The 26427-nt window shown below is 40.1% G+C and overlaps 1 protein-coding gene across 1 annotated transcript in view; it reads right to left on the minus strand.

The window, feature by feature from the left end:
- LOC109908728 (VPS10 domain-containing receptor SorCS1-like) overlaps positions 1–26046 on the minus strand; it is a 66012-nt gene extending 39966 nt beyond the window's left edge. The window contains exons 1-4 of the mRNA XM_020507790.1: positions 26032–26046; positions 25836–25978; positions 21831–21848; positions 19860–19983 (exon numbers count right to left, since the gene is read on the minus strand). Coding sequence (XP_020363379.1) covers positions 19860–19983; positions 21831–21848; positions 25836–25978; positions 26032–26046 — 300 coding nt within the window. The remainder of the gene's footprint in view (positions 1–19859; positions 19984–21830; positions 21849–25835; positions 25979–26031) is intronic.
- Positions 26047–26427: the final 381 nt, after the last annotated feature.

A 26427-nucleotide genomic window follows, 5' to 3' on the forward strand; every position in this document is an offset into this window, starting at 1 on the left:
ACAGTGCTCTAAATCATCCGCGCCGGTTGACAGTGCCTTGGCTCAGACTAAAGCGGAAGAGGAGGTGATGGGACAACTTCTTCTGCAATTTATGGAGCCAGGAGAATGCAATGTGGCGGTGCTGGAGACGAACCTATGGAGGAGAGTATGTGAAAGTGTATGCAAATGAACCATCTGGATTGTTTGATCTGCCTGGGTGTTGGGGAATAAGAGGTCTCTGCTCCGGAGCACAATCTACTGCATCACTTGTCACCCCTTGTATGTTCTATAGAAATAAGACCTTGTTCAGTACCTAATGACATGATAGCTTTGCCGAGCGGTCTAAGGCCCTGGGTTAAACCTCTAGTCTCTTCTGGGGCGTGGGTTCGAATCCCACTTCCGTCAATATGCTTTGGGCTCCCGAGTGGCACTGCATCTCAGTGCTAGAGGTGACACTGGTTTGATTCCAGGTTGTATCACAACCGGCCATGATTGGGAGTCCCATAGTGCGGTGCACAATTGGCCTAGCATTGTCTGGTTTGGCTGGGGTAGGCAGTCATTGTAAATAAGAATGTGTTCTTAACTAACTTGCCTGGTTAAGTTAAATAAAAAAAGTGCACTACTTTTAAGCAGAGTCACATAGGGAATAGGGTGCAAGTTGGGGTGTATACTAGAGCTGATACTCTGTAATAACATTTTGACAGATGCCATGCTGTCACTGCAGTAATCATATTGTGGTAGGCTGATCTGTCAATACCTGTAGCATTAGGTTTAAATCAGTCTTCTAGACTTCTAGACCTCTGATACATATTACAGCACAGCATTAATTAATCTAGAAAGTAATCATCTTCAGAGTTTGATGACACATACAAAAATGAAACACGATGCAACGGCAACAGCACGTATTCTCATATAGCATACCGTATCGCTAAACATGTAAGCGGAAAATCTCATGTTGCTGGTAGTATACACATGCCAAATAAAACAATTATCTCATGAGATGAACTTCAAACTCTAATGGAGTCCACTTTACTGTAAAACCAATACCAATTCCCTCTCGCATTATGGTGACGTATTACCCACCACCGTCCCCTTGGATCTTAATGGGGCAAACATCTGCACTACCGCTGTACAATAACAAATGATAGCAGCGTTAAAACAGTGTTGCAACTGCTTCCATTTACAATGTCACCAAATGTGTCATCTCTGGTGGGGAGGAATGATGGCTGTTGAGCTCAGTCATCTATTCCGCTCGGTTGGATTCGCTCTGCAAACTCATCAACAACAACCTCCACCTAGAAACCCATCCACCTTTTGTAGGTGTAGTTTAGTGGTGTGTAAAGAGATTCATGTTGTGTTTGAATAATGTCTGTGGATGTGCAAGTAAGTATATTGCTTCTACATGTCTAGACTGTGAAACAACGTGGTGATTCACAATGCAAACTAATAATACCCAACTAAGTACTTCGGCTCAGTATGTCTGCATTGTTATCCAATTAGGCATAATTGCTCTGTGAAGTGCTATGAGGTAAACACTGAGAAAATTACACTATTAGTTCACTGCTAAAGGCAATATGGGCACTTATTAGTCCATTTTTAAAGGCAATATGGAGGTCTGTATTGTCATTGTCATGAGTGTGTTTCAAATTAAAGTCAATTAAAGGTGTCCTGAGAGGACCTGCTGGGTCCAGTGAACCACAAGGGGAGTCGACTTGTTGCAGCTTCAGCTGACATATGGGCTGAGTACTAAAGATACCTGCCATCTGGAGGGGCATTGAGCTGAGAAATGCACCACAGTGGAGGAGGTGGAGGAGGAAAAGGAGGAGGAGAAGCATCAATTTTGTCTCTGGCTCAGCAATACCTTGCAGTGTTGCATCCAGATCTAAGGTGGGTGGGGTAGGGGAGGCATTGCAGTGGTGGTGGAGGCCATTTTGGATTTAGATCAGCACTGTTAGTAAATAAATAGACAGGAGTGTGTTTTTATTGTGGAGGAACCATTTTGGGGTCTGACTCCACAGCACCTTGCTGGTTGGATCATGACAAAGTGGGCCTATGCACTGCAATATTGGCGACTGTGAAGGCCATTTTGGCTCAAGATCAACATCACCTTCCAGGACCATCTTATGAGGACGAGTGAAACTGCTGACGTGAGGAAGCCATTTTGTCATACAGTGTTGTTCGATTGCAGGGTTTGCACCACATTATAAATTACAACCACAGTTGGATACTAAACTTTTACTACCTGGCTAGAGTTCTGGGAGCACACATAAGGGGCAGATGTTGCTTCTGCTAACACAACACAAGCTCCTTAATCAGAAATATGGTTTACTGCTCTCTCTGTCTGTACTATAGTGCATCTATTTAAGTCTTGTCGATGTCAGAAACGGGAGGTTTTAGAATGAAGAATCAGTATTGAGCAGCAGAAAGGTGTTAGCCGTGGATTACAATGACAAGAGATGATCCTGTAAGCGAAATCACTCTAGGATTTATAAATTCACTGACTCCTATTAGACAAGGATTGATTTAAACCAGCTTATCTGAAGGAGACTCCTCCAACGACAAGAGCTGAAACCCATCCACAGAAAGGCAATATCCCAAATATTACTATTACCACAGAATTGAAAATGCTAATGCATTTTTATAGGGTCAAAGTTATGCAAATGAGGACAGAACATCCTGAATAATGTATTTTTTCTATTTATTTTCTCGCTCTGCATACTTTATTGAGATGGATGTCCTCCGTTACATTTGGGATAACGTCTAGTGGCGATACGATTCTGTGTGGAATATATTTAACCGCATACATTTGCATCATTAGCGTGGATTTAGTCAAGCAGTGTTTGCTTAAAGAAGGACTGGAGGGACTGTGTGGCACGCTCAACAAGGCTGATTCCTACCATTTTCTGATTTGTTTTTTGGTAGCTGCTCCCCTGGGAGAAGGGATTGGAGAAAAATGATCCATTCTGCTAGCAAGTTAAGCACCAACAGCCAACATTCGTTAAATTTATTTGTTTCCTGTGTGTTTTGAAAAGAAAAAACAATGGTAAGTAACAGATGTTGGAGAAACCTAATCGACAAGGTTAATGAGGTAGAAAGTGTCAAGAGAACGACCACATGTTATTTTGATGATATAACACCTTAGTGACGAGCAACATTTTACCTCTCCCTGAGCCTTCTCCGTTTACACAACTTAGTTCTGCCACAAAAGTTGTGCCCATTTTCCTCAACAGTCAGAGTGCAATTTTTTTTATTTCCCAGCCTGCCTCTCTCTCCAGACTAATAATACCTCCAAATCCTAAGACCCTGACAGACTAACGATGGGTTTGCCCAGATGTGGGCCGCACCTGTTCATTATGATCCCTGTGAATCCCAGAGAAGTCAAACTATCCTCCAGACATTTTCACATGCCCTTGAAGTGTATGGTTTGCTCTGGGCCGCACTCAACTCCTGTTCATGACTTTATCTGAATAACAGAGAGAGGATGATAGAATGAGGTGGCGATAGGGGTCCATCTATCACTTACAAAAAGTAAAAGGTACATTTCGGGGTGTTCCCTCTTTCATTATTCAGCCTCCATGATTTTAATTTGCCCTCCATCCAAAATGCACCCTGATGTTTCTTAAAATCACTATTCTTATACTTCCAGGTCACCTTGCTTGGTAAGTGTAGAGTACAGTTGAACAATATGTCATATCCTGCTGGGTTTCAGAGGATATTTCCTTCCAACAATGACCTGAATCACACAAACTAGTATACTACAAAGTAGGCTGTAATATGACATATTGGCAACATTATCTACAATGTTTGTTTCGATACTCAATACAATACTAAATATAAGAGTACATGGAATATGCCATATTGAAAGGGTGATGTGGCTATATAGTATTTTGTATGGTAGACTACTATTAAACAATAGGTTTGTATTTAAAGCTGGAATCCTTAATGATGAAACTGCTATGTCCATTTGCAATGTTACAACATCAAAGTTACTTCAAGCAACAAATACTGTTTAGTTTTTTTCTGACATCATTGCACGCACAATAGAACAGCAGATGATGTACTGTGATTTATTTTTACTGCGATGCTGGATGTTCCTCTCCTCTGTTACTTCAACTAAACAAAAGCAATAACAAATGTGCTGGGTGGAACAGTGGCACTTTTTCTCCTTATGGGGAGTTCAGCTTTACAATAAGCTTGGGACTATATATTTGTATAAAAAGACATACTGGTTTATGTCTCCGTGGTGGCACGATATTATGAATGCACATGCAGTTGTTAATGTGAAAACCATCTTGCCATGGACCTCCAATCGGAACTGCCTAACACATAGGGAATGAACTAACAGCAACAGTATTATACCACAACCCAAAATGGGCCCTGTCAACTTCAGTCACCATAATGCAATTTACCTCCTTATGTCAAAGACAACAAAATGGCACGAGGATGCCATTAGTAAAAATATATATAGAAAAAGCTTACGGAAACTTCATTGTGCCCCTACTGCTTAGGACATATGATAGATTTTCCCTGAGAGAGGATAGGTGGAGACCGCATAATGATGAGACACTTAGTTTCACTACTGTACCCGATTTATAGGTTCCTGGGCAAGTTATGATCATTAGGGGAAATGTGGGGGAGTGGACGGGGGTACGACTAGAGCTGGGGTGGGGTGTTTGGGAAATTACACAAAGGTTTTTTCTGGTGAACGCATTTTGATCTTCCCTCTGCACTATTTGTGCAATGACGACTCCCTATAATTTCACACTCCAATTAGTATATTACTAATGTTGTCCGAAAGAGCCAATCTCCGGGCACATTAAACAAATACTGTTGGTTCTAAACCTCAAGGGCATCAAAGGTTCCCCATCCAAATAAAACTGGCACTGAATGTATGTCTAAGTGGAATATATGTGGGAAAGGAATTGCAGCGGAGAGCGAATGAAAATGAAAAAGTATTCTCCTGGCATTTAATTGTGTTTGGTTATTAATGTCAAGGGGTAGGTAGATAATTACTCCCAGGTGTGTAGTATAACACTACGGTTAGATCTACGGGAATTGACGCTCTGGAAAAGTAAAATCAATAATGTGGAGTACAGCTTTGCTGGTTCAATTTGTCTTGCTGTCCAAATCTACAGTACGAGGCAGAATCGCCCAAGTTTAGTATATGATTGGAAGTTTTAGCACAGACCAACCATGCACTACTGCGACAAAGTAAAGTATTCTGTATCAATAAAGTATAGTCCATCTCCAGTATAGACCAACTCCAGTATAGTCCAACTCCAGTATAGTCCAACTCCAGTATAGTCCAACTCCTGCATAGTCCAACTCCAGTATAGTCCAACTCCTGCATAGTCCAACTCCTGCATAGTCCAACTCCAGTATAGTCCAACTCCAGTATAGACCAACTCCAGTATAATCCAACTCCAGTATAGTCAGACTCCAGTATAGTCCAACTCCAGTATAGACCAACTCCAGTATAGTCCAACTCCAGTATAGTCCAACTCCAGTATAGACCAACTCCAGTATAGTCCAACTCCAGTATAGTCCAACTCCAGTATAGACCAACTCCAGTATAGTCCAACTCCAGTATAGTCCAACTCCAGTATAGTCCAACTCCAGTATAGTCCAACTCCAGTCCACATCAACATTCCACTGATAATCACCTATTTCTAACAGATGAGGAAACCAATACTGTTGGCTGGCAGCTTCAAACGACCATAGACACTAATGGTTTCAAAATGGCTTCCCCTTTCACTATCGCTCTCCCTCAGACTTTATCATACTGATAAACAAGAATAAAATGCAGAGCGGTTCATGTTAGCAACATGTGAAAGTGGAGCCGGCCACAGAACGAGGCTGTTGGAGTGTCGTTAAGAGGCGAGGTTCAGCAAGAGGCAGAATCCATAACGTTGACTATTACGTCTTCCCCACAGAAAAATCCTGGACGGGTGGCAGCTCTGGCACTGATACCCAGCTAATCTTATTTGTAAAGGTAAATGTCAGCCTTGTCCCTGGCCGAGATACTGAGATACACACTCTGACTTCTGTCTGTGACGGAGGAGAACAGGGGGAATCAAAAGGCAGGGACAGGGTGAAACAAGAGAGGGAGTGGGAGAAGTGTAATAAAGTGTCAGATCACCATCAGTGCAAGTTCAGGGAAGGGACGTATGCAAACCGTGTTTTCTCCCTCACTGTCACTGCAATATGGGCCAATATGTTTCATTAAAATTAGGCGATTTTGACCCAGTGTCAAAGAGATCTCAGATAGTTGGGGGTTTGGAGGGTAAACTGAGAGAAAGAAGTGAGAATATTCTGGAGGCCCTGTTTCAAAACAAATTGACAAAATCGATCAACTGATATCAGCTCATCCACTGCAAGCAACAAATAACAGCAGAAGTAAAATAAAGAACACCTCTAACTGAAATAAATGCTTGGTTTACAGTATCTCAATCGATTTGGTTCATTTTCTGAAACAGTCTTAACATGCTCTAAACTCTAAGTGCAATTGCCACAACTTTTATGGGACATCACAACTCCATTGCTTGTCTGAAAAATGTAGTAACTCACCCAAAACATTTCATTCATGCTTCAAAACCTTGTTATTGTGTCAGTAAATTGGCTAATGCCACCAAAATTATTTTTCTTTTGTCATCGTGTGAGTCGTACTGGTGAAAATGTTTAGATGTTTTTTCACCATTGGAAATGTTTGTTATTTACACATTTCAGTTTTGTTCAAATTTTTTGTGGACACTGACTGCTTACTGTACTATACTGAAAAAGGATATGCACACATTTGTATGTATACAGTATATTTATTTTTGTAGCAATGTGTTACATTTAAACAGAAAATTCACATTTGCATGTCCATTTTTACATATTTCATACAGTAAAGTCATATATAGTGAAGAGAAAATCTGCCACAAAATGACCCATGAAAAAAAACATTTTTTTTTTTTTTTACCTCACAGTACAAAAAAATGCAGAAACGCGTTACTGAAGACAGAGTCATCTATGATTCTCCAAATTATATTTTAAAAGAGGAAGCTAATTATTTTAGGCAGATGTTCTCATTTCCGTCTCATCCTTTCCCACTGAATGAAGATTATAGTAAGAAATGATTTCCAAATAATATAAAAAATGGAAAATTAACAAAAGAAAGATCAGTGCGAAGGCCAAATTACAGAAGAATAACTTCTTGAGGCTATTAAATACTTTCGGTCTAGAAAAAACCCAGGGCTTGATGGCATACCAGTAGAGGTACAATGCCTTGCAAAAGTATTTTTGCCACATTTCAGGCTTCAAACATAAAGATATAAAACTGTATTTTTTTGTGAAGAATCAACAACAAGTGGGACATAATCATGAAGTGGAACGACATTTATTGGATATTTCAAACTTTTTTAACAAATCAAAAACTGAAAAATTGGGTGTGCAAAATTTTTCAGCCCCTTTACTTTCAGTGCAGCAAACTCTCTCAAGAAGTTCAGTGAGGATCTCTGAATGATCCAATGTTGACCTAAATGACTAATGATGATAAATACAATCCACCTGTGTGTAATCAAGTCTCCGTATAAATGCACCTGCACTGTGATAGTCTCAGAGGTCCGTTAAAAGTGCAGAGAGCATCATGAAGAACAAGGAACACATCAGGCAGGTCCGAGATACTGTTGTGAAGAAGTTTAAAGCCGGATTTGGATACAAAAAGATTTCCCAAGCTTTAAACATCCCAAGGAGCACTGTGCAAGCGATAATATTGAAATGGAAGGAGTATCAGACCACTGCAAATCTACCAAGACCTGGCCGTCCCTCTAAACTTTCAGCTCATACAAGGAGAAGACTGATCAGAGATGCAGCCAAGAGGCCCATGATCACTCTGGATGAACTGCAGAGATCTACAGCTGAGGTGGGAGACTCTGTCCATAGGACAACAATCAGTCGTATATTGCACAAAGCTGGCCTTTATGGAAGAGTGGCAAGAAGAAAGCCATTTCTTAAAGATATCCATAAAAAGTGTTGTTTAAAGTTTGCCACAAGCCACCTGGGAGACACACCAAACATGTGGAAGAAGGTGCTCTGGTCAGATGAAACCAAAATTGAACTTTTTGGCAACAATGCAAAACGTTATGTTTGGCGTAAAAGCAACACAGCTCATCACCCTGAACACACCATCCCCACTGTCAAACATGGTGGTGGCAGCATCATGGTTTGGGCCTGCTTTTCTTCAGCAGGGACAGGGAAGATGGTTAAAATTGATGGGAAGATGGATGGAGCCAAATACAGGACCATTCTGGAAGAAAACCTGATGGAGTCTGCAAAAGACCTGAGACTGGGACGGAGATTTGTCTTCCAATGATCCAAAACATAAAGCAAAATCTACAATGGAATGGTTCAAAAATAAACATATCCAGGTGTTAGAATGGCCAAGTCAAAGTCCAGACCTGAATCCAATCGAGAATCTGTAAAAAGAACTGAAAACTGCTGTTCACAAATGCTCTCCATCCAACCTCACTGAGCTCGAGCTGTTTTGCAAGGAGGAATGGGAAAAAATGTCAGTCTCTCGATGTGCAAAACTGATAGAGACATACCCCAAGCGACTTACAGCTGTAATCGCAGCAAAAGGTGGCGCTACAAAGTATTAACTTAAGGGGGCTGAATAATTTTGCACGCCCAATTTTTAAGTTTTTGATTTGTTAAAAAAGTTTGAAATATCTAATAAATGTCGTTCCACTTCATGATTGTGTCCCACTTGTTGTTGATTCTTCACAAAAAAATACAGTTTTATATCTTTATGTTTGAAGCCTGAAATGTGGCAAAAGGTCGCAATGTTCAAGGGGGCCGAATACTTTCGCAAGGCACTGTATATCAAGTATTTTGATATACAAAAAGCTCCATTGTTAGATTGTTTTAACTACTCTTATAGAAATGGCAGTCTGTCAGGTACTCAGCAGGAAGGTCTGATTTCTTTATTATTAAAACAAGACCCAGATGGAAGACCCAGTCTATCTAAAAAACTGGAGGCCCTTTACACTTCAATGTTGTGATGCAAAAATACTAGCAAAATTCATAGCACTCAGAATTAAAAGGGTTTTATCAGGTATTGTTCATCCTGATCAGACAGGTTTTTTACATGGACGATGCATCGGAGATAATATACGGCAACTAATATAAATAATAGAACATCATGAAACATATAAGAAGCCAGGAATGGTATTTATAGCGGATTTTGAAAAGGCATTTGATAAAGTAAAACTGGATTTTTTTCAATTTCGGTAATTCTCTTATAAAATGGGTCAAAATAATGTATAGCAACCCCAGGTGTAAAATAGTAAATAACGGAGTTTTGAATTGTCAAGAGGAGTTAAACAAGTGTGTCCGCTGTCACCATATCTATTTGTTATGATCCAATAACAACAAACGAGGATGAGAAATCCAAGGCTTAAAAACAAAGGTGTGAACTGAAAAAGCGTGTGCGAGGAGGCCTACAAACCTGAAACAGTTACACCAGCTCTGTCAGGAGGAATGGGCCAAAATTCACCCAACTTATTGTGGTCAGCTTGTGGAAGGCTTCCTGAAACGTTTGACCCAATTTAATGGCAATGCTACCAAATACTAATTGAGTGTTTGTAAACTTCTGACCCACTGGGAATGTGATGAAAGAAATAAAAGCTGAAAGAAATAATTCTCTCTACTATTATTCTGACATTTCATGTTCTTAAAATAAAGTGGTGATCCTAACTGACCAATTTTTACTAGGATTAAATGTCTGGAATTGTGAAAAACTGAGTTTACATGTATTTGGCCATGGTGCATGTAATCTTCCAAATTCAACTGTAGATGGGATGGGCTGAGGGTAGCTGAGGGTTGATATGTGGATTTGGAGACAAGTGGGAGTGGAGTTGCTCTGTGGGAGATAGAATGATGGTCAAAATAAAACATAATAAAAAGTACATTTGAATGACACTAAGTGGCATTGGTTTTACAACTAATGCCGGTTTGCCTGAGGCTGATGCTGTGCAGGTGTTTGTACCCATGCATATACACACACTCTCATTCAAATAAACACATACAAGAACACACACATACATGTAATCGTGCCAGACATGCACACAAACATATACAGTTGGCATTGCTGTTATGATTTTAGTTGTCCTTGATGTCCTTTATTTTAAATTAATTATTTTGAAAAATATATATTTTTTGCATTTTGCATTGTTGTTTTCTGTTTTCTTCTGTCTTTTCATTTTTTCTTTTTAGTTCATTCTCTTGGTTGCTGGTGCATTGGGGGGTTCTTGGGGGAATGGAATTACTTTTATTTTCCTGGGGGGGACTGTGGGAGGGGTCTCGAATGGTTGAGGGACAGCTATTTGGGAACTGTGGGGGGATCTTAGATGGTTCGGGTTCACGTTTTTTGGCCTGGTGGTAGATCGGTCAACATGCCCTTTTGCAGGGCATTGACCCTGGATGCTTCTGTGTCGCTCTGAATGGGAATCTGTTGGATGATTGGTATGATGTAGTTGTTGAGCGGCTTCACTGCAGGTATATTTTATGTTTTGAATATTCAATAAATAAAATGCATATATGCTTCCAAACTTGATTGGTTGATTGGTAAGATTGTGATTCCTATTTCATTACTATGGCACCTGGCAGGTAATTTGACAGACATCACAAACATTCCATGTCATAGATAAATAAACAATAACATTCCCAAAGTAAACAGCCTATTTCTCAGGACCAGATGCTGGAATATGCATATAATTGACAGCTTAGGATAGAAAACACTCTAAAGTTTCCAAAACTGTAAAAATATTATGTCTGTGACATTATTGTCTTCCAATCAGGAAGTGACTCTTATTTTGAAACCTCTGTGTTCCTATGCATCCCTATTGACCATTTTAAGGGATATCAACCAGATTCCGTTTTTATGGCTTCCCTAAGGTGTCTACAGCCTTTAGACATAGTTTCAGGCCTTTATTTTGAAGAATGAGCGTGAATGACCCCATTACGTAAGTGGTCAGGTGGGGGCTCTGAGTGATTTTTGCGCAAAAGTGAGAGGTGGCCATTATTCCTCCCGGTCCTAGTGAAAAGCCAACTGTCCCGGTTGATATATTATTGAATAGATATTTGAAAAACACCTTGAGGATTGATTATAAAAAACGTTTGCCATGTTTCTGATGACATTATGGATATCATTTGGAATTTTTGTCTGCGTTGTCATGACCGATATTTCCGGTGGATTCCTGAGCATAACGCACCAAACTAACGGAGGTATTTGGATATAAAAAAAATATTTGTGGAACAAAAGGAACATTTGCTGTCTAACTGGGAGTCTCATGAGTGAAAAGATCCGAAGATCATCAAAGGTAAAGGGTTATTTTGATTGCTTTTCTGATTTTCGTGACCAAGCTTCCTGATGCTAAGTGTACATAATGCTATAAACTTACACAAACGCTTGTATTGCTTTTGCCGTAAAGCATAATTTCAAAATCTGAGACGACAGGGTGATTAACAAAAGGCTAAGCTGTGTTTCGCTATATTTCACTTGTGATTTCATGAATATGAATATTTTCGAGTAATATTTTTTGACTGTTGCGCTATGCTATTCAGCGGTTGCTGATGACAAATATATCGGATCCGGGATCGGTATTTCTAAGATTAAGAAACTCAAATCTGGTGTGAACAAGAAACTAATTGTTCAGAGATTTGTACTTGTTTTAAAATATATACGTATAATTGAGCCAAAGCAATTGAGAAACTGTAATACCATTTCAATCATCCTTTAATCAAAGTCAATCTCCCTTTTCCCCAGTCTTTAAATAATCATCTTCACTCCCACTTCCTCTTCTTGTCACACACACACCGTATCCCCCCACATGACTTGACAGACGAATACCAATAAACTGAACCCCCCCCCAACATAAAGGTTATGAAGCCGCTGAAATATCAAAGTCTTCAGATGAGTCTATAGGCATTCTAAATACACCCTGTGAACGTGTGGTCTTCACCAAGGGCAAGGAGGGCTATTCATAAGACATAACCCAATACCCAATAACCCAGTATCTGTATGAAGGTAGCCTGCCTTAGCCTTGCAACTGGGGCTTGGAATGCAATAAAGAGCTGCCCATCGTAAAAAGACAAATGGATGTCATACCCACATACAGTCAGGTACAACATTTTTGGCACCTTTTGAGAAAGATGAGCAAAGAATACTGTATGATGTAAAAAATACAAATGCAAAAAAAATGTAATTATGCATGGCCAAAGAGCTCTATTTTCACGTCATCTGAATGTATCACAGGTTCCAATTCAGGTGCAATTCCATTTAGCAATCTCTAGGCATTTACATTTGTTGGATGAAAAGAAAATATAGCTCTTTGGTGTCTAAAGAAATATCCATTTAAAGAGAAGAACCCCATACTTACTGTAAAATATGGTGGTGGATCTTTGATGCTATGGTGATATTTGGCTTCCACTGGTCCTGGGGAACTTGTCAATGGTCAACGGCATCATGAACTTTACCCAGTACCAGGACATTTTAGCTGAAACTTGGCCGAAAGTGGATCTTCCAGCAAGGCATAACCCCAAGCACACATGAACATCCATAAAGAAATGGTTAATTGTGGCAGTTCATCAACTGGGGCTTTGCACTTAATATAAATAGGCTGACACATGCTGAAATACCAAAAGGATGTCACACCTCCACAATATCACCAAAGGAAAACATGTGCATGGCAAGACGGGCCCAGCAACGACAAAAAGGTATGTTTCTCACACACGCTACAATCTGTTTCCTTGTTGTTGGCACATTGGCTCCTCACTCCTCTCTCTATTTAACAGCACACATCCATCTGATGTTGTGACAATGCATATCTGCTATTCTATTAAAAGAGTAACTCCCCTCTGTTCGCGCACTCTCTCTCCTCGCTGTATCCATAATTTCACTTTGATTTCAGTCCCCTGTGCCAGTCCTGCCAAAACTGCATTCTATTGAGTTTGAGTTTCACCAGGCCTGTGCTTTCGAGTTTATTCTTGCCTGTCTAAGTTTTATGTTTGTGTGATGCATGCATACCAGGCCTGTGCTTTGTATGTTTGTCGAACAGATGTGTGTGTGTGTGCGTGCAAATGAGTGTTTGTGCGATTACATCCCTTAAGCTACATATACATCCTCCAAAAAAACACATTCTCCAGCTTTATCTTCACCGGGAAGTACCCACTCCACAACACCCTTTAGTTATACAGTATATCACAAAAGTGAGTACACCCCTCACATTTTTGTAAATATTTGAGTATATCTTTTCATGTGACAACACTGAAGAAATGACACTTTGCTACAATGTAAAGTAGTGAGTGTACAGCTTGAATAACAGTTTAAATTTGCTGTCCCCTCAAAATAACTCAACACACAGCCATTAATGTCTAAACCGCTGGCAACAAAAGTGAGAATGTCCAAATTGGGCCCAAAGTGTCAACATTTTGTGTGGCCACCATCATTTTCCAGCACCGCCTTAACCCTCTTGGGCATAGAGTTCACCAGAGCTTCACAGGTTGACACTGGAGTCCTCTTCCACTCCTCCATGACGACATCACGGAGCTGGTGGATGTTAGAGATCTTGCACTCCTCCACCTTCCATTTGAGGATGCCCCACAGATGCTCAATAGGGTTTAGGTCCAGAGACATGCTTGGCCAGTCCATCACCTTTACCCTCAGCTTCTTTAGCAAGGCAGTGGTCATCTGGAGGTGTGTTTGGGGTCGTTATCATGTTGAAATACTGCCCTGCGGCCCAGTCTCCGAAGAGAGGTGATCATGCATCTTCAGTACGTCACAGTACATGTTGGCATTCATGGTTCCCTCAATGAACTGTAGCACCCCAGTGCCGGCAGCACTCATGCAGCCCCAGACCATGACACTCCCACCACCAAGCTTGACTGTAGGCAAGACACACTTGTCTCTGTACACCTGGTTGCCGCCACACACGCTTGACACCATCTGAACCAAATAAGTTTATCTTGGTCTCATCAGACCACAGGACATGGTTCCAGTAATCCATGTCCTTATGTAACAGTATGCATTTAAACCATCCCCTCGCCCATACCCGGGCGCGAACCAGGGACCCTCTGCACACATCAACAACAGTCACCCACGAAGCATCGTTACCCATCGCTCCACAAAAGCCTCTGCAAGGGGAACTACTACTTCAAGGTCTCAGAGCAAGGGACGTCACCGATTGAAACACTATTTAGCGTGCACCACCGCTAACTAAGCTAGCGTTTCACATCCGTTACACTTAGTCTGCTTGTCTTCAGCAAATTGTTTGCGGGCTTTCTTGTGCATCATCTTTAGAAGAGGCTTCCTTCTGGGACGACAGCCATGCAGACCAATTTGATGCAGTGTACGGCGTATGGTCTGAGCACTGACAGGCTGACCCCCCCACCCCTTCAACCTCTGCAGCAATGTTGGCAGCACTCATACGTCTATTTCCCAAAGACAACCTCTGGATATGACGCTGAGCACGTGCACTCAACTTCTTTGGTCAACCATGGCGAGTGGAACCTGTCCAGTTAAACCGCTGTATGGTCTTGGCCACCGTGCTGCAGCTCAGTTTCAGGGTCTTGGTAATCTTTTTATAGCCCAGGCCATCTTTATGTAGAGCAACAATTCTTTTTTTTCACTTCCAGTGACCAGTCAGTATGAGGGAGTGTGAGAGCGATGACACCAAATTTAACACACCTGCTCCCCATTCACACCTGAGACCTTGCAACACTAACGAGTCACATGACACCAGGGAGGGAAAATGGCTAATTGGGCCCAATTTGGACATTTTTACTTTGGGGTGTACTCACTTTTGTTGCCAGCGGTTTATAAATTAATGGCTGTGGAGTTATTTTGAGGGGACAGCAAATTCACATTGTTATACAAGCTGTACACTCACTACTTTACATTGTAGCAAAGTGTCATTTCATTAGCGTTGTCACATGAAAAGTTACTGTAAATATCAAATATTTACAAAAATGTGAGGGGTGTACTCACTTTTGTCATATACTATAATCTATTGGGCTCTGAGCTATCCTTCCTCCACTTGACTAATGACACTAATCCTGCTTTCTGTAACAGGCAACAAACCTAATGCAGACAAAGGGCTAATCAAATCCCCATATGCACTGTAGGGCAAGTGAGTCAGAGACTGGAGAAGTCACAAATAAACCTGAGATAAACTAACGCTTTATTCAAGCGATGCTGTCTGGCTATACTGATTGTTTCCCCCAGTGGCAGGAATAACAAATAACCACATAATGAATTGTTTAGCGTTCGATCCAAATGGGGCATCGGCAGTGTGTTGGGTTGCCTGCAATGTAATTGTGGTGCTGGGTGACTAGGCTGAAAATAGTGTATGCTGGTGATTGACCCAGGTGAGTGACATCAGGTGATATTGGTAACTGTGAGCTCGTTTGACTGTGAAGAGATATGACTTGTTTCTGTTGATACATCTGAAGTGGAACGTTTTTTGCTCACTTTTTTCAAAGGTTGGACATCTCCAACATGTCAACTATCTAAGAGCAGCATGATTTGGTTGTTGTACAGAATGCAGTGGACTGATGTTCTTCATCTGACATTGTGCGTCTGACTGGGAGACTAAAGGGGGCTGACAGGAACATTATTTGGGAAAAACAAAGTTATGTCAGAACCTGGGGTTCTCCTCTTGACATACACAACACTAAATGACTTGAACACCAGAAACCTGAATAAGGGTATCATTAAAACTTCTTCAGGCTAGGGTCCTTTTTTCTGAATTTCAGCCTGATTGACGTGCCCAAAGTAAACTGCCTGTTACTCTGGCCCAGAAGCCAGGATATGCATATAATTGGTACCATTGGATAGAAAACACTTTGTAGAAATGTTAAAATAATTATGAGACTATAACACAATTTATATGGTAGGAGAATATCCAAAGAAAAACCAACCAGAATTATTTTTTCTTTGAGAGCCCATGCACTTACAATGGAAAGCATAGGGGCATATGCAATTCCACCTCCCAGATTGCAATTGCTATGGCTTCCACTAGATGTCAACAGTCTTTGTTCATGTTTTCAGGCTTGTAACTTGAAATATGAGTTTTAGTATGAAGACATCAGTTTGGAAATCTGTGTTTGAGTGCACGACAAAGAGGACACGCACCTGCTAATTTTGCCTTCCGATTGAACATACTTCTTTCTGTATGAAATATTATAGTTTCATTTTAGGGTACATGAGGAATAAATAGAAATGTATTCTGACTTGTTGAAACAAAGTTTAGGTGTAGTTTTTCGGATTCCTTTCTCTGCATGTTAAATCGATGGATCCAACTAAATTGACTTTTTGGAATAAAAATAAGTATTTATCTAACTAAACGACACTACATGTTATAGCTGGGACCCTTTGGATTGCAAATCAGAGGAAGATTTTCAAAAAGAAAGTGAATATTTAATCGCTATTTGTGATTTTCTGAAGCCTATGCCGACGGAAAAATATGCTCTTCCCCCCTTTTTCCTCTCTCTACCCTACTGGTGTTACATTTGCAAACACCTTGGTTAACATAGAGATTCTGGGAACATCAAAAGATGGGGGGAAATGAACTATATTCTGGTAATCCGACCAATTGAACATATGCGGTGGTACTTAATGAATATGATGTCAGTTCGGTTGTCATCTGAGACATTCTCATCAATGATAAGATGACAAACTCTACAGTGGAAACTCTACACAGAGTTATCGGATTCACATGGAATTGTTGTTCAATTTAAATGTTTGAATATGAAATTATTCGTGATGGGATGAAATGTGATTTTAGCTTCTAAAATGTGAGATTTAGGTTTTCATAAGGTAGGGCTCTGCTCGAACAGGGTTCCGCCCCTGAGAAGGGACATGGGCTATAAAACTTTTCAAATACGCCCTCCTCTCCCTTCCTATATAAAGCCTTGACGACAATATAACCTCGAGGATGTGAGGACGACAGTCCGATGTCAGAATGGTTCAGATAATAACTACAGAACGAAGCCAACATCAGCGTGGGCTTTGGTTGTGAATGGTCTGAACTTTGAACTCTTATTCACTACAGAAGTGATACCTCCTAACCATTGAGTTAGCAACAGCAGCTGCAAACGCAGGTTAGGAAGAAACAGACAGAGTATCCCGTCTACCACACAACGATGTTACTACAACGTATCCAATTACCAGCTTATACATTCTTCAAAGGACTCGGTTGGGCAACACGGCCTTCCATCTACCACCAACCTACTCAAACGCAGCTCAGAGTAAATATTTATTACATTTTCCTTTTCCAAATGGGTGGTAATTTAGAATGCATAAGATACTGTATTTACGATATCACAGCTTCACCCTTTGTTCCTCAGTCTTCCCGCTCTTTCACTCAGCCCCTTTTCTTTTGTGTAACAAGCTGTCATATCTGTTCCGCCCACTAGGGACGTTTTCCTTTATGACGTAATTTGTAATCAAGTTATGATTTAATTATGTGTATGTGTAATTCTGTGTGATTAGTTAGGTATTTAGTAAATAAATAATTAAACCCAATTTTGTATTGCTGATTCAACTTGTTATCCAGAGTTCGTGCAGATAACCAAGAATTTACAACTTTCAGATGAGACTGAATTAAGATGACGATTAATATTGACTGCTATTGATGTAAAATATTACTAGGTCTTTAAAAGTTTATTCGGAAGATAACAGCTCTATAAATATTATTTCGTGGTGCCCCGAACCTCTAGTTAATTACATTTACATGATTAGCTCAATCAGGTAATATTAATTATGGATAAATTATTTTATAGATTAGCATGTCATATCACTTAATCCGGCATAGTCAAAGACACGACAACTGTATAGCCTATTGTAAATTGGACAGTGCAGTTTAATTAACACAAATTTAAGCTTTTAACCAATATAATATATTTGTATGTGCCTAAAAGTTTAATATCCATAATTTCTATTATTTGAATTGCGCGCCCTCCAATTTCACCGGAAGTTGTCGACAGGTGTCCCGCTGGCGGGACACCTAGCCTACTTGGTGCTAAGTGATCTAAGGTTGAACTTAAATAGATTAGATATTGTTAGGCTTCGTCATAGACTGGCAATAGATAAATGGACATCAACTGGATTTTTTTTCACAATCAATGTTCATTGTCTGTCTGTGCTAATGTCATTTTATCTACACTAGCAGCTTGTTCTGAGGTGAACTGTCTGCTGTCATAAATACTGAAACGACATCATGAAACCCAAATCCCATATTCCCAAGTGACCACATTAACTTCAATGTGTACTGAATTCTTGAACTCAATGGTCCCACCAGGTTTACACTTTGATGAACATATCCATTACACAATCCTTTAGGGACCGAAGGCCTTGTCTCGCAGGTTCAACAAGGTTGTGTGCTGACATGCAATATGTTAAGAATGGAATACAACTTGAGTCGAGGGGACTTGTGTTTTTTAAAAGGTTTGTCTTCACTTCTCCCTTCAGACTTCCAGCACTAGCTTCCCAACCCAATACATCTCAGACTATAAATGCATTCAGAAAAATACATTTGCTTTCTCTCTTTGTATCTGACGTCAGGGAGGGCATTAGAGGAATAACTGAACTGCACTAAACTACCTGGGCCTGACGTTGTCAAGCATAACAGCTCTTGTCAAAAGATGTGTAAGACAAGCAGCTCTAATACTGAAGCCAATTAGGAGATTGAACAGATGTAAAGACCCAGACGAACACAGAATAACAAGAAAAAGTTATATTATGTTGAGTTGTTTACGTACTTTCCATCCTCAAACTTTTTGAGACGTGTCACAGACTCCCGAATTGTATCGCCCTTCGTCAGAGAGAGAGAGAGAGAGAGAGCGAGAGAGGAACAGCTAGATCAACGGTAATCATAACTTTACACTGTCCATACGTTCTGAGATAAGAGTCAAGAGAGGTCTTCCAGAATTCTAGAACTCAAAATAGAACAGTTCACTCCAGACATTGAGTAAAGTAGAGTGATCAGACAAAGCTTGAGACACAGCTGTTTGAATATAGAAACATTCAATGTTATCATTACAGAACAGATAGTTTTAAAGTTGCACTTGTATGGACTCCCAACTAAATATACTCCATATCAAATTTACTAATCACCATTGGATTCCACGTTGCATCATTGCTCAAGGACTCGTTTCATCAGAACTGTACGTATGTTGTCTAAGAGTGTTCCATGTCCATAAAGTTAGGTCTTCTGAGAGTGTTCCATGTCCACAAAGGTATGTCTTCTGAGATTGTTCCATGTCCACAAAGGTATGTCTTCTGAGAGTGTTCCATGTCCACAAAGGTATGTGGTCTGGGAGTGTTCCATGTCCACAATGGTATGTGGTCTGGGAGTGTTCCATGTCCACAAAGGCCCATCCTTTTAATGCAAACAAAATATCACCAACATCTATACTGTACATTACATATTGGGGTTAGTTTGCAACCCAAGGTGTCATTCTTCTCCCTCCTCCAACTGAACCATTCTCCCCTGTTGTGATAGTCATCTTGGTAGCCAGGTCATACTCATTGACCATAGTGTTAAGTCTTCTTCACAGGGGGTTATATATAGGATGTGACCTGAGTGTAAAACGGGGGTGCAGAGCTCTTCACAGCATGAGGTAATATCTAACTAAAGTATCATCAAACAGATAACAATAATCAATATTCTAAGAATATTCTGAAGAATATTCAATAAAACAATACAGCGCTGTTGGAATCGGGATAAAAAAATATAAACATTAACAGCTTGGAGTTTTATCCAACTGTGTATCACAGGTCCAAATCCAAAACGTACTGTATCAAACAATCAACTGTGGTGAAACAATGACAGGGAGCTCACCTTCTGGCCATGGCTATAGGCTAGGTCCCAATCATCCTGTGTTGGATGGAACATAGGGCTTAGGATGTAGAAGCTGAGGTGATAATTCTGATAGCTCGCTCCTTCATCTGAGCTGATGAGCACACTGTCAGCACCATTATCGTAAAGAGAGGGAGAGGGGGGTGGAATTGAGAGAGAGAGATGGGGGTTGGGGTGAGAGAGGGAGGAGATGGAGAGGAATAAAGAAGGAGAGGGAAGTTATGAGTAGAGATTGAGGGGAAGATTGAGAGAGAGAAAGTGATACAGAGGAGTAAGAAAGAGAGTGAAGGGGTCACCATGTCACCACTCCAGGTCTAGGTTGGCATGCATCAAGCTGCTACTAGCGCTACACATTAACTTTGTTTTGGACTTCATTTTACAAATGTGCCTCTCACCTCTGTTGCCATGATTTTTTGGACTCTTCCAGTGCACTCACAGGTCTGCACTTTGGTGCACTTTGGCTTCCACTCACCTCTCTCCAAATGCATTCTCTTTAATGAGATAGAGGTGGTTGAGAATAACCCTGTGGATTTATAAGTCAACCGCGAGGGGCCACAACACAACTACAACAAAAAAATCGCTATTTTAAAGAATATAATACGTTTTAAGAATATAGTGTAGATCAATAGGCTGATGTGCTATGGTATTCTTTAACACACGTGTGGCAAGAGAGAACGCCATAACTTTTCGTTTACAGTGCCTTGCGAAAGTATTCACCCCCTTGACATTTTTCCAATTTTGTTGCCTTACAACCTAGATTTAAAATAGATTTTTGTGGGGTTTGTATCAATTGATTTACACAACATTCCTAACACTTTGAAGATGCAAAATATTTTTTATTTTGAAACAAACATGATATAAGACAAAAAGGAACTTGAGCTTGCATAACTATTCACCCCCCCCCCCCCCCCCCCCCCCCCAAAGTCAATACTTTGTAGGGCCACCTTTGGCAGCAATTACAGCTGCAAGTCTCTTGGGATATGTCTCTATAAGCTTGTGTGATTTAATGAAAGTTTGAGTTTTATCGCGTTTTATTTGAATTTGACGCGTTATGCATTTCCTGAGGCTATTGGCCACTTGAGACGCTAGTGTCTCACTAGCCCTAAGAGGTTTAAGCAATACCAAAGATTCTTAATTGGATTGAGGTCTGGGCTTTGACTAGGCCATTCCAAGACATTTAAACGTTTCCTCTTAAACCACTCGAGTGTTGCTTTAGCAGTATGCTCAGGGTCATTGTTCTGCTGGAAGGTGAACCTCTGTCCTAGTCTCAAATCTCTGGAAGACTGAAACAGGTTTTCCTCAAGAATATCCCTGTATTTAGTGCCATCCATCATTCCTTCAATTCTGACCAGTTTCCGGTCCCTGCCGATGAAAAACATTCCCACAGCATGATGCTTCCACCACCATGCTTCACTGTGGGGATGGTGTTCCCGGGGTGATGGGAGGTGTTGGGTTTGCGCCAGACATAGCGTTTTCCTTGATGGGCAAAAATCTCAATTTTAGTCTCATCTGACCAGAGTAGCTTCTTTCATATGTTTGGGGAGTCTTCCACATGCCTTTTGGAGAACGCCAAATGTGTTTGCTTATTATTTCGTCTTTAAGAAATGGCTTGTTTTCTGGCCACTCTTCCGTAAAGCCCATTTCTGTGGAGTGCATGGCTTAAAGTGGTCCTATAGACAGATACTCTAGTGTCCTCTGTAGAGCTTTGCAGCTCCTTCAGGGTCATCTTTAGTCTCTTTGTAGCCTCTCTGATTAATGCCCTCCTTGCCTGGTCTGAGTTTTGGTGGGTGGCCCTCTCTTGGCAGTTTTGTTAGGGTGCCATATTCGTTCCATTTTTTAATAATGGATGTAAGGGTGCTCTGTGGGATGTTCAAAGTTTCGGATATTGTTTTATAACCCAAACCTGATCTGTACTTCTCCACAACTTTGTCCCCGGCCTGTTTGGAGAGCTACCTGGTCTTCATGGTGCCGCTTGCATGGTGGTGCCCCTTGCTTAGTGGTGTTGCAGATTCTGGAGATTCTGGGGCCTTTCAGAACAGGTGGATATATAGTGAGATCATGTGACATTTAGATTGCACGCAGGTTGACTTTATTTAATGAATTATGTGACTTCTGAAAGTAATTGGTTGCACCAGATCTTATTTAGCAGCTTCATAGCAAATCGGGTGAATAGGTATGCACGCACGCATTGTTTTTTGAAACTCTTTTTTTTTTTTTTTACTTCATTTTTTTTGCATTTCACATCACCAATTTAGATTATTTTGTGTATGTTCATTACATAAAATCCAAATAATAATCCATTTAAATTGCAGGTTGTAATTCCAAAAAATAGGTAAAACTCCAAGGGGGTGAATACTTTTGCAAGGCACTGTGCCATGCGTGACTAAATGTCTAGACAAAGCTATTTGTTTTGAACAATATCTAAATCTGTGATAAAGAACAGACATTTGTGCAATAAGAAATAATGTCTTTGTGGAATGCTCAATGTTACCACAGCGAGAGGAATTATACCATTTCTACTTTCATTTCATCATGATTTCAGTGAAAAGGGTAAACGTTTTGTTGCATATTTGTTAGAAATTAGCCCCTTGAGAAAGCAATAACAGAGCAAGATTTGTAAAACTAAAACCATAATAGCAATGTAAATACATATTAATTACAATTATGTAAAATGGAGTACATGGTCATACTATAAAATCAAAGATAATGTGAACGTACACAATGTTAATACAACTTAATTCAGATAAGGCCCTTTGTTTGGAAGCCAGTATGAGATGTATTATATATATATATATATATATATATATATATATATATATAGAATACACCTCATATGAAGACCTATCTCTATTGAGGGCTTGTGTATATATATATAATATGAACAACTACATTGTATCAAAATCGGACCTTATTGGTGTAGTATCTATATCTTGGTATAATATGATTCATTTGAGTGTGTGTGTGTGGGGGGGGGGACACCTGGCTTTAATGATAATTAACTACGAAACCCGGACAGAAAAGGAGAAGGGAAAAGCGTGACTTGGATAGTGCCATAGCCAAAATCGACTGTGTTTTTTCCACCCTGTATCAGATTTGAATTGGAAAAACAGCAGTACATTTGTCACTGACAAAAATACCACCCTCTTTCCCCAGCTTTAACTAGGAATCCTCCCCACCCCTCTTTCCCCAGCTTTAACTAGGAATCCTCTCTGGTGGTGATTTAGATTAATTGTTTTTCATTAAAGCCAATAAATAGACTGTGGATTCTGTGCTAGTTTTTCTCTTTTTTTAAATGTTCCTTCAATTTTTTTTGTTGTTGGCCTGATCTTCCAATTTTGCCATTCATTGCCCTCACTGAGGGACAAGGGACCGGGAATGGCCCCTCTATTTCTCCCAATGTCTTAGGGCCTTGTCACATATAATTTATAGTTTCTAATGTCAGGTCTAATCATTTTCCATAATATTGTATTAAGTGACAGTGTTTATTATGAGTGGAAATTGCATTTCACCTTGCATTTTTGATTCTTCTGTCTGACCCTTTCTCTCTGTCTCATCACTTGTGGGTGGATCTGTGTTTCTTCACCACTGAACAGGGAGACACTGAACATTTCTCAGCTCTCTAATAATAATTTAGGCGAGTCCTTTTCAACCAGGCTTCCTTTATATTTACTGTAATACACTGCATATTAAAATCTATCTCTATTGAGGACTTGTTGTATAGCTGCACTCAGTATATCCACTATATCACTGTTGCATTTATTGGAAGGAATAATATACACTTTATATGTTGAGAATAAAAGGAATTGGAGAAGTCTAGAAATGTATTAATTAACTGCCAAAGATGATTCCTCTTTTACCAACCTGATTTAATTTCCTTCATGGTAAATATTATTTGCCATGTGCAATAGTCTAGGATAAACCCTATTTAAACATAATTTATATTACAAAATTTAGAAAAAAGATATTGGACAAATACCATAACTGGACTAAAAACTTCTCATAACCCATCTCTCAGTAGATTTAATTAATTTCCCTTCAGAGATTTTTTATGTGGATCCATATGGATTTGGGCATGTCCATCTGTTCCGGAATCAGTTTTAACAGGCACTAAATTCCACAAGGGGAGCTTACGTAACAGCTCACATCATCGTCAAAAACGTGCACATTATCAAATATACCATCGGCAGGTAATTAAGATTTCACTCCACATCCACTTGGCAACTGATCACCAATGCGTCTCCCGGGAACAAAGGGGAGTGAGGTTGGTAAAAAAGCTTAGATCAATACAGGTTGTTAGGATAACCTCTGCATGTTATCTGCTGATGTTCAGCTAGTTGGTGGGAGTCCAGCAACCAGGCTAATCATCATGCGAGGAGTGCGATAGTTTTTGCTGTGTTGTCTGAGGGGCTGCAGCCTACTGTTGGATGGTGCTCGAGCCATCTGATGACTGCAAACAACGGGAGGAGAGGAGGAGATGATGCCTCACAGCAGATGAATCATGTCAAACCCAGATCAATTGCATTCTATCTGTGAGTGAACACTCTATAGGGAAGGTATAAATAGGTATAAATAGGCTCATTGTGATTGGGATATCAACTTGTCTAGCTACAACCATAGAAAGAGAAAGTCTATTAATTATATTTCTATGTCTAGAATGATACTCTTCATTATTAGCAGTGGTTGTGAGTCAAACCATGCAGAAGACCTCGGCAATAAGGCTGAACATGCATAAGGACAATTCATGATGCATGTCTTCTTTAAAAGCTTGAAGATAAATGTCAGCACCATCATTCAAATCTATTATCTGCTCTTAGAAAGGTCAAGCCTCTGGATTTGTTGCTTTAGAGATCATGTGAGAATATAGTCGGTGACGTTAACAGAATCTTGTGAGAAAAACAATCGATTGTCATTATATATTCACGTGGGAGACAAAAACACCCTTGAGGATTAAATACACAAAAATATTGTCACAATTATTTAAGGGTCATTACTGCCTCATTTCAACAGAGACAGATATTACTGTCTCCTGATTTTCCCACACTAGACACACAGATGCTAAACTTTGCCATTTGAATGCAACGAGGAAAAAACAAGTCCCAGCTTATCCAAGAGAGAGTTGGGCACATCCATAATGAGATAAGGTTAGGAGGATTGTGTGGCGGTTGAAGCCAGAGGTGAATGGCGGTTGTTCACAAAGCGTGGCTCTAACGAGGGCATCCGGACATCCTAGGATCTCGCGACTAGCTTTTACTACGATGTAATTCCCTAACTGGGGTGAACCAAATGGCAAAATCCTCAGTGTATCAACATGATAGGGAAATGGTAAGGCACTTTTAGCACATCTGCTGTCTGTCCTGTGGGTCTTTGACTTGGTTAGACCTGTATCTGGGAAATATTCTGGATACTCTGCCTTCAAGTAGACTATAGGGTCTATCGGCAAGTCCGGCCAGCTAGTGGGGAAATATATTCCCAGGGTCAGAGAAGATGCACCTTCTTTGTTTAATTTGTTTTTGCTTCAGCATTTATCTACACACCAACAATACATTTTCTCTTTCTAACAGGTCTTTCTGGTCTCTGTGTTGTGTCATGGTAAATGTTCTGAGGCTATAACTACAGTATGAGTAAGTGTTGCTTGGTAACACTCTTACTTTCCTAAGTGCAGGACGGCTGCCAGTATAAGGCAATGTAAGCTAAATAAGGTCATTCAACAACTGGGCATCTCACGAATTACAAAAACATTTAAATGCTTGAAAGGAAACAATTATTCAAACCATAAAACCTCTTTTTAACAGTTTGTCTACCGTATAACCTTCACTTCGAGTTAACATTTGATTTGATCAGAAAGAACAAACAGCGGTAGCAGAGAATGGACAACAAACAGTTCAGTTCCACTTTAACTCAACTAAATGTAATTAAGTCCTTCTGTGTCTTAGTCATTACTGTGTTATTGAAAATCACTCTTTTGAAGTTTGTCTTACCTTTCTCTTGTTGGATGGACAGACATACAGGTAACTGAGCACCGTCTTAGATCCCACTTTGTCATTCATCCTCTCATAGGTGGAGCCATAGTCTGTTGATCTGTAAATGAAAAAAAATTGAGACTGAGCGAAACACAGACAGACAGGCAGTTCAATGTATAGACAGACAGACATACAGACTTATAGACCATGCTTATTTACCAACACATGCTTCCAACCACAACCAAATTCAATGATCTTGGCTTTGAACCATATCATGTGAAATAGCCCTGTTATTATACATCTTACAGTACTTGGCTTTCTCACCCGTATTACTACAGGAATCTAGAGTGCTCAAGGGCCTATGATCCTATAACATGTTAACTAAAGTTTTCTTTTGTCTCAAGCTGTGCACAATTGGAATGGTTTATTAAACGCCATCAAGCAGTCTTATTTACCTTGAATAACTAACTTCTTTACTATGGTGAAAGCGTTTCATTAATAATAGCCACACTACCTCAGGGTTTCTTCCTCGATGCAGGCTGACACAACAACAGCAGACAGTGCAACTACTGCAGTGCCTAACCCCCTCT

Source organism: Oncorhynchus kisutch, linkage group LG1 (assembly GCF_002021735.2).
Source record: "Oncorhynchus kisutch isolate 150728-3 linkage group LG1, Okis_V2, whole genome shotgun sequence".
Lineage (NCBI taxonomy): Eukaryota > Metazoa > Chordata > Actinopteri > Salmoniformes > Salmonidae > Oncorhynchus > Oncorhynchus kisutch.